Raw genomic sequence first — 15,246 nt, forward strand, 5'->3', positions numbered from 1 at the left:
TAGAAAGATTGTTACAGCCATGGCCAGACAGCTCATACCAGCCTGGCTGGCTGCTGACTTCTACATCCACTTGCACAGCCCAGAAAAGAGCAACTTTTGCATTGCACTCAGCATAATAAAATGCTGATAATTCAGCAGGTGTGTTCCCCTTAAAGAGACAAAAAAACCCACTTGTTTCTCTCACCCTTCCCTCAAAATATCCAAAAAATCTTCAGTTGTGTTTACAAAGCCAGACAACAGAAACCAGTTCCCTTGAAGGGAGGTGGTTTACATTGATATTTCTTGGCCAAAATGATTGGCTGGTGCAAAGTGTTGTTGTTGTCTTCAGCTCTTGGGAAACTGCTGATATTCTCCAGCTGATCTGGTCCTGGAGGTCTGCACGGTTTGATTCCCCTGGTGCTATAGAGCACCCCAAGCTGCTCTTAAATCTCTCTGGTCCTTAAGAGAGTAATGCACAGAAACTGAAATTAAAAACCAAACAGAAATAGAGCTTTTGTCCCCTCAGTAAGGCCAAAGAGAAAGAAAAGTGATAGAGATAGATGCATCCAACATTAACACTCACTGAGCACTCTCCATTATGCAGACAATTATTCCATCCATATAATGCACCATGGTAAGCTGCTGGTTTGGGGACTGCACCACATCTGGCTGGTACATAGACACAGTTGGCATCCTGTAAATGCATCTCTACTAGATCTAAGTACCAGCAAGAAAAGCAGGAGAAATCTTAATTTACCAAACCCCATGAAATTTGGATTTTGAGAGGGAGGGGAAAACAAAAGAACACACATTTGCACCTCTGCTTTCCTTTTGATTTCTCCCTCTTCATCCTTCCACTGAGGCTCACAGCCCACTAGGGAAAAAAAGAGAAAAAAAAAAAGACAAAACACACGAGTGCCTTAGCAGACAGCCAGGGAACTCTGTTTTTATCAGTGCCTCGTTGCAGGGTTGGTGAAGAGGGAAAACACTGCCAAGAGGTTGCCAAAACAGGGAATGTCGCATGCCTGGAACAGCAGGGCTTGCAGTGCAATCAATCATAGCACAGGCTGCCTCCAGAGCGGAGCTGCCGACAGCAGTGTCTGCCCTGCCAGCGACGCCTGCGACCACTCGCCCAGCATGCAAATCCGTCCCCCAGTCCCGGCAGGGCCGGGCCAAACACACAAATCAATTAACTAGCAACAGAAGTGGGATCGGTGGTGGATCAGACCACTACCGCAGCAGCAAAATGCAGCTGAGCCAGGAATCCTGCAGAAAATCCAGCTAAATTCATGAGTTCTCAACTTTCATGAATTCCTTTTTTATTTTTTCATTTATTTATATCAGGTGATGCCAGGAAAAAGATGTTGTGTGCAAATCCCCAAGCCCAGACAAGTCCTCCCCTCCTTTATAAGGGAGTTAATAAAACCTTAAAGCATACAAGGGTCAGCTGTTATCAGTGCCCTTTTAAAATCCTTAGCTCCAAATGTCCTTGTTGGTGTCAAGAGTCCTCATGCAAGATGCGTTCAGTCCCCCATTATAGCAGGATCTGCTCACGACATGTATTAACCACAGTAGGGAAAAGAGAAGCTGAGTTCCTGGGTGAGGGACCCTTTTCTTATCTTGCAAGAACTGTGAAGACAGGCTGTGGACAAAACAGTGGCTTTCTGTGGGGTATCTTTAGAGTCCTGTCTCTTTGTTTGCTTTCACCCTTTGGAAGCACTGCTGAGCAGGGCAATAGTTCCTGGCATACCCACACACAATACAGACTTTTTTCCTGTACCTGGTCTCCCGAGATCTCATTTACAAACCAAAATATGTGCCTGTCACCTCTCCTGCCACCCCACGTGCCTAAGAATTGCAAGCATCCTCCAGCTTCTAGCCCCATCCATCACACGCTGACACAGAGCTATGGGCTTAGAAATCATCTCCCAGCAGTGTGTCTGACAGAGTACCAACCTCATCAAACACATCTTGCTATCCTGCACCAGGGTGGAGAAGATGGAGCTTGTTTTGTCAGGGAGCTGAAGAAACAAAAGTCAGAGAGCAGCTGGGGTGTGGAGGAAAAGAACCCTCCTGGGCAGGGGACCCAGGATTTAGCCATTCATTCCTGAAGTTACATTTCATTATAGTTCATGAATAAACTGATAAATTACATCAGGAATCAGATAGCACAGAGACAACATTCAATTCTAACAGTGTATTTGTGTTGTAATTACAACAACTAATTCCATCAGAAAATATCAGAATGACCTCCCTTGTCACACAACTCGTTTTTCACAGCACAAAATCTGCACATCAGAGAGAGCCCCAATTTGACTATGGGACCCACAGTTTTCTAGGTAGGTTACACGTGTTAGCTCAGGAGGCCTTTTCAAAGGATCTGCAGCAAAAAGTTTCATTTCAGAAGATAAAACCTTCCACCACTCTGCGCTGCATGTTATAGCTTTTTAAAAGAACTCTATTCATACCATTTCTGATTTATCAAAAAGAAAAAAGAAGTTAGAATATCCTTACCCAATCCTAACGAGCAGCATAAATCCTTAAACTTATACTAATTTTTAAAATGCTGCCTTAGTGAGCTATTTGAACTGATGGAAATGCGACTGATAGTGCCACTGCAGAGCTATAGATAGAAGAGCATCCAGGACTTCTCGTAATTCTCTGACACTTGTCTGGTCTGTGATCTAAAACCTTCTGACGTCAATTGAGGTTCCCACCTCAGCTCTCCATCCAAATGCTAAATCAAGAGCACATCAGTAAAGAGAATATTGTTACCTAAATTATGAAGCCTCATCTTCTAAAGACATTTCCCCCTTCATTCAGGAGAGCTGTTTACACAGAACTTTCAACATTTGACTAGGCCCCCTGACTTTAAAAGGAATATTCAGTGTGTGTGAAGCTAGACACATGCTTTTGTCTTTGCAGGCATGTTTTTCCCTTTTTTTTTTTTTTAAAATAAGGCAATTATAACTCTCTCTTTGTTTTGTTAAACCTCCCAGTATATGCACATGTAAGAGTCAGTGCTGGAGTTTGCTGGATTTATTTCACAAGTGATTAAAACCTGAGCATTGACTTGTGCTTCTCCAGTGTTTGAGTTATGTTCTCAAACCTGTCTCAGTGGCTTAGGATTATGCATCTCCAGAAAGTTGCTGTGTGTTCTCCAAGAGCTGTAGATGCTTCTAGAAGAGGAAATAGTTGAGAATGTCGCTAGAGAGAATGTCTATGGCTCAAAAATGAATTTAAATAACACTTTCCTTTCTTAACATGCAATAAGCAAGTGTGACCATGCAACAACACTCCATGCTCTTAATCCATCAATCTCTGCTCTTAAGCAGAGACATGACATGCAACGGAGCACTGTTCCCATCCAGTTTGTTTCCCTGTGCTCTTCCCATCTCAGCTATATGTGATGTGCAAATTTCTCCCCCCTTAGCCGATTGTCTAGTCATTTATTATTTTCTTATTGCTTTGTCCAGGCAGCGTCAGCAAATGTTCCAAGTGTTGGTGTCTTTCCATAGAGTTAATCAGTGTAATTGGGATGGTTTATAGTTCTGGACAGGGTGTTTTGCCATATGGCATGGGAGCCATGGGCTGCAGGAATGTGGCAGTGGAGCACAGAGACACCAGAATGCTGCAGTCAGAAGAGATTTTTCTCCCTCCAGTAAAGTTGTTCCAGCTTTCCCTAGATGGGAATGATCACAGAGGGTTAATTCCCTGAGTTCCCATCAAAAAGTGCTTCCCAGCTCCTCTCCTCCTATATGGCCATGAGAAGTGGTGGCAACATGTGTTGTGCAGGACCTTTGAAAGTGTTTTGGGATCCTTTGGGTTAAAACTTTAACTGATTACATCCCCTGTGACTACTGCAATGCAGTTACTTGTGGTGCAAGAGCTAGAATAGGTTTAAAGAGCTCACAGCAATAGAGCACAACCATCCAGGACAGAAATGGCAACATTTAACAAGTCTACTCTTTCTTTCCTATCCCACTCCTCCCACCAATGAATAGGGATAAATAATAGCTCATTGCCCATTTCTTTCTCAGTCTGAAATTTCCTCACAAGTTCTTGAGTTCTGTGTTTCACCAAACTCACTGTACAAGTCTATTTTCCTATCCTGTCCCAACATCCAGGCCTTCTTCATGCCTCTGCTGCATAAACGCTCAGCTGAGCTAAGAAAACAACCAAGTCCAAATTCCTTCCCCACCTCTGGGAACTAACTTAGCAAATTCAGCCCCATAGCACATCTCACATCTATGGGCAGTAACTACCAGTGGCTGAGCCTGACCACATGGATTGTGATAACTACTGTGCAACCAGCACATCTGTAACACTCACAGCTCCTTATACTCAGGACCACGATGAGCCAAAAATATAGTATTATGGCTTCTTTCTCCACTCTTCTTTATCCTGCCCACCTCTACTGCTGTAGGCCAGGAATTCTGACAAGGTGATGGAGAAAAACATGCAGGCAACGAGTTTCATCCTTTTTAATTGAATTGCATACCAATATTGATTGTGCTATTAATTTTGATAGTAAATCTAATCATTAAAAGAAAACGTCTGCTTGCAGACTCTGCCAAGCCTTCCCAGCCAGAGTTTGGCAGCATTTCCTTCCAGATAACATGTTGGTGTGTAGTCAGAAATAACAGCCTGGGTGCAGAGTTTAGGGATGCCCCTTTTTCTTATCACCAGGACAAGCTGGTCTGTCCCTCCTGCCCCTCTCCAGGTGCTGAAGACAAGATAGAGACAGGCAACCTCAGCATCAGCAGAGGGTGAATCCAGACTGGATGCTGCTAAGCTCCAATATCTGCTCAGGGGCCTCTGTGTCCAAGAGGCACCAACCCAGAGGATCAGGGAGGTGGTTCAGGAAGAGCAGGGAGAGTTACCATGGGCAACACTAGTTAATCATGAACAGCACAATGCCCTTCTGTGCCCAACTATCTGCTGTTCACTTTGCAACTGCACCTCTCAGAGCCTGCTGGAGTCAATAAAACTCAGCTGATGAATTTTCCTGTGTCCCCAAGCTCCCTCACTGCTCTCATCTGGCCTTGAAGGTAATGGGGAAAACAGTTATTCTGGTCACCTCAACCTGATGGATATTTTCCTCCTCTGGGATATCTACTTACAGAATACATCACATTTGAAGGACAAATGTGTGAGGCATCTCACCTGAACACTATTCCTGACACAACCCTGCCAAGCTTTCTGGCTTGCTGGGTTTCAAAAATGAAATTGAAAAACCCCCAACAAACCACTTCAGAAACCTTTGCTGAGCACCACTGAATCAGGGTAAGGAATCAGGTGTCTTCTATTTCCCCAGCCTGAAGAGAGCCCAACCAGAGGAATAAACACAGTGCTGTTCTGCTGTGACATCACTACCTTCACAGGGACCTGAGGCTTCCACAATATGCAGAGACGTACTTCCTCTGCAAACACTTGTGTTGCAACAGTTTGTTTCTGCTGCCAGACATTTTTTTTACACTCAGAATTAATGATTAACAATTAAATTATTTGACAAGGGAATAGAGCCCCCCTGCTAATTAAATTCTTTCATCACTCCTTTTTGCAAAGAGGAGGAAAATAAAAGGTATTTTTCAGTATCAGCATTCAACCAGAACAGAGCAGTTTGTGATGTTGGACTTAATTAGACGGACGACCATGGACACAGCCAAAAAAAAAAAAAAAAAGCATGAAAATATTGCACAAGGACCATGCAAATGGGAGGAGAAGGAGGAAACAGCCAAGTGGGGAGCCAGGAACCGAGCAAATAAACATGTCCAGACTGCAGAAGAGCCACTTTCTAAGCCGAATAATTGTTTATAAGAACATATCATCTGTTTAGCTGAAACAACGTGATGCAGACAGAACAAACAGTGTCTCTATAGTCTGGGAGAAACCAGCACTAGGTGTCCAGCAAAGCCTGACTGCTCCGTTTTGAGGAATGCAATCCTGAGCAGCCAAGGCTGCTCCTCTCCATGAGTTTGCACCCTCACATCCCACTCATGGGCTGGACCTCCTGGGGGCTTGGTGCTGTCTGCTTACACACCACCATTAATATCACAAAAGATTATGCTAGTTCATGGACCCTTTGAAGAGATCCTTCCCATTGTAGTTGCTGTGATGATTGCCTGATGGCACTTTCTCAGCCAGAGCCACTAGGGATTACACCAGCATAAATAAGATAAGCTGCTGTCTGACTGCTATTAAAATGCACCGAGCCACTCAGCTCAGACAACACTTACACCAATGCAAACTACATTCCCGGTGGTTTTGTTGCATGCTTTGCCTCCTTTTGTTTATTCACAGAATAAATCTTCTCTCTGAGCAACACAACAACCCAGACTAAATTCCAATTCTCTTCTATTGTAGCAATTTTCAAATCACTTGGCAATTTCCCTCTCCTTGTGTCTGCTGGGTCAGGAGATGAGCGGTCCCTTGGGACTTTCAAGGCTGTTCTGTAAAGCCTAAGAGATGGAGAAAATCCCAGAAAACTTCCAAGGCAGCATACACAGCACAGGTTTAGACAGACCTGGAAGAGAACAGAAGCTGGGAGCTTTTTTGGGTGCTGTCTGAACTAAGCTGCTATTGCAAAGCTCAGTTGTCTCCTGAGTGATGATTTTGGGCTTGTGTTAGATAGAATCCATCCATCTAAAGCACAGTGAGGTGGACCAGCCTCTCTGTAGCTCCCAGTGCTGTTTTCCACTATTACTTCTAAGCTAGAGAGTAGACTTATCTACCTGCTGCTGGAAAGGCTTTTCTACTCCCTCATCCCCTGCTTCCTTGCCTTTTCTTGCTAAATCTAGGGGGATGCTGTTAGCAGGTATTTTTAAGAAAACATCTAGTAACCAAAGAGGGACTAGAGGAAACTCAGAACTCATCATTCCTAGGTCATCTGGGTAACAACATACAGCAGCCAAACAGAGATTGAAAGACACACATCAGGAGGCACAAAGCCATGTTTGGCAGTTTCAGCACATCCCCAAAGATGTTCCCAGAAACTTCTCACAGGGATAGGCATGAAGCTGCAGAAATCAATGGGGCTTTGAGAGGGTGGTTCTCTCCCACATGCTTCTGGAACTCAGTTATCTAAATATATACTTCCATGCAGGAACTGAGCTCATGAAACTCATTTACTTGCGACTTTGATGCAGAAAGAATCAGAAAATGGCACCCAAGAAATACCAGCAGGCTCACTCATTGAGAGTGAACATATTCAGTATGGGCTTTCACACTGAAATTACAGGGAAGTTGAGCACCAATTTCTGTGCTTTTTCACCCCATTTTTTAAACCAAATGCCAGAGGAATTGCAGTTTCTAATTATCTTTTGCCACTTAAAGCTTATTAGAAGTTTATTAGATTTGTATTGCCTCTCCCCCCACACATATACACACACAGTTTTCCATTCCCATATACATCCTCCCATCTACAGTTAATGAGAAGAAATCAGTGTATTGCAGTATCTGGCATCTTTTTGCAGAAGTGGCAGGAGTCTTTGGTTACCAAGTCATTTGCTACTTAATTGAAATCTTTTCTCTGGACTCATTGCCATGCAGACACTCCATTGGAATGCAGTAGTTGAGCCCAGTATTGATTGTCCTCCCACTCCCAGCTTTCTTCTGTGTTTGCAAATCAATTGCACCCTGTTGCTTTCCTTCTGAAAAAAATTAAATTAAAACACATCACCGGTTCCACAACCCCATTTACTCCTGAAACACACTGGTTTGGGCTTTGTATAGTCTCCTAGAGCAGAACTGGGGACAAGACAAGAAAGGGCAAGATCCACACCTTGACAGGTCACCACTGAGCACTAGTGTGCATCAGCCTGTTCAGATGTGGTCCAGTGTGGGAGTGGATTATGAATGTAGAAAGGGGTGAATGAAATCCTAGTTTTAGATTCTCACTGGAGGTGGTCTAGAATTCATCTCCCCTCTTCATTGTAGAAGTTAACACTTAAAAATCCAGTAATCAGCATGCAAAAGAAGCCAGACTGCAGCTGTGAGTTTGCAGAGTTGAAAACCAAGGCTTGGCAAGTCATCAATGCTGACACTAGGAAAGAAAGTCATTGCAATGCAGGTTACCAGGTTCCTCATTTTGAAATTATGGCACCCCAGCACTGTTGAATCCCCATAATTTTTAAAGTCCCAACACACTCCATGGTTCAAAATGTTCTTGACAAGGCCTTGTCAAGCTAATATTTGTGTCTTTGGGGTCTCAGCTCAAACTTGCATTGGATAAAGAGGTCTTTGAAAGCAGGATCATGCTAATGCCATATATAGTTACCATCCCAAATTCTTCCCGAAAGATCTCGTGTCAATACTTAGCATTACTCAAAAAAAAAGAAAAAAAACAACACAAAAAGCCTTCAAAAAAACCCAGCTGCTTTGACAACTGCAAAATTTCCCAAGGAGAAATCCTCAAGCTGTAAGAGAACCCTGCAGTGTCATTTGTGAGGACATATGTAGCCAAATATCTTGTGCCTGTTGTAAATGTGCTTAGGCCTTCCAGCTGCTCTGCCACAGAAGCTTCTCACTGTTTCCACACAGCCTTTGTGCTTTAAAAAATTCAGGAGTTTTGCAAAGTGTGAAGCTTCACTTCCTCCTGAGGAGGTTCCTTTGGCTCATTATACATTTGCATGGCAATACTGCCTGCAGGCTTTCATCAGCATCAGGCATCTGAGCCCACAGGCAGACACAGCTCTAGACAATGCTAAGCACATTGCATGTGTTGATTTTTCTTTGGCTAATCTAGAAGATTTTACACCACACTTTCAGCCTGAGAAGATACTAGTGTTCAAGTAGAAGCCATATAACCATAGGGAAGGAACTGGCTAGTGTCTATTCCTGACTTGGAGGTCAAACCTTTCTGCAAAGTTGAGAATGAGCACCTAGTACGAGGGGTCACTCAATCCTGTGTAGATGGCAACAACAGACTTCCTAAGCCCAAACCATCACCCTGCAAATCTTGCAGCCTCCTGTCAAGTCAGAAGGCACGTTGCCAGCCATAGAATGAAATTACCAACCTCTCTGTAGAAAATCTTTCTGCCCCAGAGGCCACACAGATCCCAAAAAAATTCCATTTCCTTTCATCCTCAATCCAGAATGAGTATGAATTCAAGATCAGACACCTCCCAGTCCAGAGACAACATTGCTGTGTTGAACTCAGACCCTGCATTGCAGGTACCAATAACAAATGCTGGACTAATCAGCAAATGAGAAGCAAAAACTCCTCTCTCCCCTACAGTCCCAAAGTCTCTGCACACACTGTACCATCACATGACACTCATCTAAGCCTTAGATTCCAGATTGCTCTGATCCTCCCTACCTTTTGGAAAATTAGTCTGTCAGACTACCGAATACGTTCCTTGCTATTTGCCATGTAATTAAGCAGTAATTGCTGCCTGAGGCTAATCTCAGAGTGTATTTTACCTGTGGAGCTCAGCATCAGAGTTCACATTTGTAATTTAGTGGCATGCCAAGGAGCTATACCTAAACTTACAAAAGGATTTTCACTACTCATCATCTCTCTTCTACTTTGGTGGCAGCTGGGATTCCGTATTTGGAGATGTTTGGGCTGGGCAAACAAATTAGGCGAGACCAGTCTCATTTGGAATTCACATGGGTACCCATCCTGCCTCAGCAAGAATAAGATGCTGACTGCAGTGTTTCTGGACCCCAAACCCTCCCCAGTATGGGATGCACACTAAAACCTCCTCTTTCTTTCTACTCACACAGCCTGGCAGCCTCCAAAGAAGCTGAAGCAGCAGCACGATCTGCCCCCAAACCCATGTCTCCTTCTGATTTCTTGGATAAGTTGATGGGGAGAACTTCAGGATACGATGCCAGGATCAGACCAAATTTTAAAGGTATGCAAAAACCCAGCTTTGTTTCATTTTGGGACAGAACACTGCATGCAGTCCTCATGAATACCTCCTTAACTGTATATGGAATATGAACAATCTTGATATTCTTCTGAAGTATGTATTATAACAATATTTGGCACATGAATCCCTTGTAGATGTCTGGAAAGATATCTGTCTTCCACTCAGAAGGAAAACAATCTTGTAAGAACTTTACACATAGAAAACACTTCAGTGAAAGGATTGGGGATTCTGCCAAACCAAGAACTGACTAGCAGGGAGTTGAACTTAGAGATTAAAAGAATAACTTCAACTTCCCTTGCCCCTTAAGTCACTGCCCACAGCACATTCTAATAGCAGCCAATGTTCCCCCCTTACACCCACTGCAGCCAAGAGGAATCTCTCCCATCAGCTCCAAAGAAAAATCAGCAAGATGCCAAGGCCAGCTCAGAGCCATCACTGTCCCCCATAATAAAGGAGCTCTTAAGCCCAACACAGCTCCATTGTTTCACACCCAATTTTTCCAGTCCACCCCATTACTCGCTCACTCAGCCAAGCAGCACTGAATCAGGCTCTGGCAGAGGCAACCAAATCTCTCTTTGCCTCTCAAAACACCTCTTCTAACAAGAGTGATGTTTGGGAGTTTTTGGTGGGTTTTTCAACCTGATCTAGTGAAAGGTGTCCCTGTACATGGCAGTGGGGTTGGAACTAGAGGATCTTTAAGGTTTCTTCCAACCCAGACTATTCTATGATTTTGTTTTCTTTTCTTTTTAACTGAGCTCATTTTCCCAGAGCTATCTGGCCTTGAATCACACCCAGATATAAAGTGGGACCTGCCCCCACTCAGCTGCTGCCCAGCAGCTTCCATGATCATTTCATTCACTTCTTTTGTTTCCTTCTACCAGTTCTCCCTCTCCCTGGAGTCACTGGCAATGCAAACATAGGACTCCCAGGACTCATTAATCATGGTGACAGCACCTGCCACCCAGTTTCAAACAATAAGCTGTGTAGTGGCCTTTTAAACCCAAAGAAAGGTGGGAACCTTATGTCTCAGTAATCAACCAGGCAAGAGAGACCACTGCTGTTCTTATCCAAAGCGCAAAGAGTTAAAACACCACCCTGCAAACCTGCCTACCACTAAATTATGCACACACACAAATTAAACTTTAATATTTAATGAAATGTATACATTAACTTGCTGCTGAAGGCAGCTGTATTGCATTTTTATTTGAGATAATTTAATTTCAGTTTTATTTCAATGAACTACACCTTCCCCACAGGGCAGCTTTGCTGGCTTAGCCTCCCACACATAAATCAGGCTCCAATTTATATGGGAGGCATAGGAGGTGTTTTACAGAGCTTGGGGTTGTAGCTCTCAAGGCATGTCATTTAAATTAACTGCAGTAACTCATAAGGGCATTTTAATTGCCTAGATCTAAACGAAAATAATACCAAGGATCCATATCAGATTGATTTTTGGGGAGGGGAAGATTAACAAAAAAGAAGAGTGCAGTTTTTCCATAAATGCTGTAAAGTCTGGACTTAACTGTGGATTCACATTCTGAGAACAAGGAAGAAGCATTTGGGCTTTGGCTTAAATTGGAGGATGAAGTCAGCAAGTCAGGCAGGAATGGGACAAGAGACCTGCCACCCAGGGTGTACCCTTAAACCTGCTGCTGGAAAACTGTGTTCCTTCACAGCTGCATCCCACTGCAGGGGTGGCATGTTTCAATGGTATCAGGGAAATTTCTAGAGCTTCTAACAAGTTTTAAAAAATCTCAAATCCTGCAGGGAGCTCACAGCTCCCCTTGGACAGAGTGGGAAAAGCTCAGTGCCTCAACAAGAGCTGGGCAGCCTTGAGGAGAATCTTCCTCACATGCACTGGGCCAAACCCACCCCACAGCCAGCTTTGCATCAGCACTGGATCAGGATCAGGAGGGCTAAAATATTCCATGTCTGTCAGAGTCATAAGTACATCATCCAGGAGGTGAGCTCAGTATTTTCCTTATACTGTGCCATTTGGGAGGGGAATCACATGCACATAGACCTTCTATATGGTTCATGAGATGGATCCAGAACAGAAAACCAATGCTCCTGAACTCAACAGGAGCACTACAAAAGGGATAAAACAAGTGCTAAATTCTGAAAAACTGTGTGCTTTCAGCTGCTGGATGAATTTTTGAATAAGAGGGGCTGGTGAAGGTTGGGGGGGGAAAAGCACCATTTTGTATCTGTTAAGCCCATGCCAGTGTTTAACAGTCTGGAGAAAGTGCTGCACAGATTGAACAGTGTGAGATGCTGCTGAGCTGGCAATGGTTGTCTAGGAGCTGGTTAGACAGCAGCCTGCTTGGATTGCCTGGGACTCATACCAAGAAAATCCCAGGCATAGAGCATTACTGTTACATGGCTACAATCCTAATCCTGCAGGGGACAGGCACGAAGTTTCAGAGGCCAAAAGAGGAAAGGAGGAAAGGGAAATGAAAAGGAGAAAACCAAGCTCCAAATGTTACTTCGTAATCAGGAAAATCCATTAATTTCCACACAGGAGGAAGTTTGCCCTGATTAGAAGCACAAGCTTCTCGTTACAGCCATTCCTCCCCCCCATATTTCATCTTGCAGTGACTGCCAGACTGCAGATGTGACCTTAACAGGAGCATCACTCCCCCAGCAGGCTGAGCCACCAGGCAGTGTTTGAAATGCAGACACCATCCTCGTCACCATAAAGGATGGGGGAATAATCTAAAAATCCACACTCCACTTCCATAGATCTTATCTTCCCAGAAGCATCTGACACAGGGATGATACGAGATTAATTCCTCCAGTGTTAAATGGGGACCTTGGTCCCTGGGGCAGTGTCTCTGCTCTCTGCCTGGGCTGCCTCTCCCCTCCACATGCTGGGCAACACCAGCAGGAGGGTCCTTTGGGATCCCCCAGAGCAGAGTCCCCTTTTGCTTCTCCCCTCCCCTTATTCAGGCTCTGCAAAAATCCTCTCATTATATGTCAGCAAGCCACTGGTTTGACAGGTACCTGTTTGACTGGTTCCAAAATATTCTCCAGCTTTTTGCTTTGTGCTGAACTGCAGCTTTTGGTATCTCCCTTGGTGCAAATGCAACATTTTCACCTCAGATTTGCCAGGCAGTATTGTGAAACACTTCTAGTCATACTGATACTTTTAGGCATCTGTACCACATGAACAGACTGATCCCCATGCCCTCGAACCACAATCTTTTCACCCCTTAATCCTCACTCCTCTCCCCTGGTGGCCACTTAACTGTGAGCAGTCTAAGCAAAGCTTCAGTCTGAAAGCAAATAAAGCCCAAGAGAGGCATGTCCCAGAGTCTCAGAGTACCCTCTGACTAAACAGGACAGCCAGAGAATTTCTGCTGGCAAAGCCCTGAAGTCTCTGCAGACCACTATCATCATAGCAGACACCACCATCATCACATGAGTTACTTGCTCCTTTAGCCTGATCCCTACAGCAGAGCTGCACTGGCTTTGTAGGGAGCATATCACCCTCGTTCAGAAACACTTAGGTGCTTCCTATGAGTATTTCAAAAGTTTAGCTCTAAATAAAAGTCAATAGCCTCTCAGCTCTTTTCTGGGATACTTTGTTCAAGGTGAGATTGTCACCCATATTAACAGGTCAAGGTATCTAAAATGTTGTTCTGCCTGGTTCTGATCTACGCTTTATCATCTAAACTGTTCACAGAAGAGATATATAAACAGTCTCTAAAAGAGGGGAATGAAGGCTAAGCAAGAACACTGCCTGGTGTCAAACTGGCATCAGAACCAAAACTAGACCAAGACATGTCATCCAGACCTTCCTCCCCTACTCATCCCATTCCTGCAATGGGTTTTAAGTCTACAGAGTGGAAATACTTTATCTTCTGAGCACACAGTGAACTGCTGTTCCAATCTGTATTTGTCATGCAGGCCCACCAGTGAATGTCAGCTGCAACATTTTCATCAACAGCTTTGGTTCGATTGCAGAAACAACTATGGTAAGTAAAAATCATAGCACAGCTGCTCAGCTACTGGCTCAGCCTCACTGCACTCCCAGAAAATGCAGCATCACCCTCCTCTTCAGCATGACCAGGGAAAAATATTGTCTCAGTGCTCCCAAGCTTACCTAAGGTTTGGGTAAATTAATGGTCAATACACACGACTCACACTGTGTGTAGCTGAAGATCAAACGATTTCTATGTGCATCTTAAAAAAACACTGCACAGGCAAATGACAAGGGTCAGAAAGGGAAACAAATAGTCTTTTACTGAAGACTTGCCTAAACCTCCAACCTCAGAGACAGTTGCAGATAGTTTGTGTTTAAGTGGGCATAAATCCAGAATGAATCTGGATTCAAAAGGAAGAGAAATCAGCCAAACTCAAATTAATCTTGCACCAGATTTCAGATTCCCAGAGATTAAGACAATTATTAGATTAAAGAGGAATATGATTATTTTCTTGGAGACATATTACTGGTAGAAAATGATTTTAAATAAAAAAATCAAACCCAATATTTGTGAGTTAAGGCTCACTTCAGACAAAATTAGTGAGCATGGCTAAAGGCTGTATCTAATTGGCAAGGCACTAGGAGCAGAGGATCACTAGAACAGGAGATAATTGCTCCATCTGAAAACTATTAAAGATTGGTTGTGACATAATCAGTGAACAGCAAAGGAAAACTCTGAAGCTACTGTGCTGTACCGCTGTGCTAATTAAAGATAATCCAGAAATATGGTGTTTAATTACCCTTTGGTAATTCTTTTTCTAGAAAAATGCTGAATGAAGAACACAAGGCTCCAGCTTCAGGCATTTTGTGCATCCAGGCAGGAGGTTATAGGCTTTACATATACATCACACCCCTTGACTTGAACAAATTAGTTGGCATGCACACCACTGTCAGAGGAGATCCACAGCCATAAACTGTGGTTAGAATTCTCTTCTGACACTGTACCCTTCTGCTGGAAATGTTTGAGTTGGGGGCAGTTCTGGGAGGGAAAAAAAAAAAAGCTGTTATGCTGTCCAAGCACAAGGAAAGAGATTTCCTAGTTGGGTTGCAGAATTTGTCAGAGTTCATAGGAGAGAAGTGTGTCATGAATTTATTTTTATATAATGCAAAAGAGGAAGAACTAGAACCAAAATATATATCTGTTCTTAACTTAGAATTTTACTGGGTGCCTCCTTTGGTGTTACAGGCAATAAACCCTGTTCCTTCCCAACCTAGCAGGAAGGATCCAGAGTGCAAGGGAGCAGGGCAGACCCATGAAGGACCCTGGTGTGATGTACAGAGCACATTCCATTGACACGTTTTCCAGTGCATCTGTCCTACACTGCAAGATGCACTGGAGCAGTCATACAAAGATGCCACATGATCCCTGTAAGCAGGATGCTCCATCAAATTAGCATAGACTAG

General features: G+C 43.7%; 1 protein-coding gene across 2 annotated transcripts in view; it reads left to right on the forward strand.

Moving 5' to 3' along the window:
* GLRA1 (glycine receptor, alpha 1) overlaps window positions 1-15,246 on the forward strand; it is a 37,540-nt gene that overhangs the window by 5,575 nt on the left and 16,719 nt on the right. Inside the window, exons 1-3 of one of the 2 annotated variants that reach the window (XM_009070661.1) lie at window positions 7,410-7,480; window positions 9,709-9,839; window positions 13,767-13,834. In XM_009070661.1, the coding sequence (XP_009068909.1) occupies window positions 7,410-7,480; window positions 9,709-9,839; window positions 13,767-13,834 (270 nt within the window). Of the gene's footprint in view, window positions 1-7,409; window positions 7,481-9,708; window positions 9,840-13,766; window positions 13,835-15,246 lie in introns of those variants that run through there. The other variant, XM_009070664.1, reaches the window with a different exon arrangement.

The sequence above is a fragment of the Acanthisitta chloris genome, unplaced genomic scaffold, assembly GCF_000695815.1.
Source record: "Acanthisitta chloris isolate BGI_N310 unplaced genomic scaffold, ASM69581v1 scaffold27612, whole genome shotgun sequence".
In the NCBI taxonomy this organism is placed as follows: Eukaryota; Metazoa; Chordata; class Aves; order Passeriformes; family Acanthisittidae; genus Acanthisitta; species Acanthisitta chloris.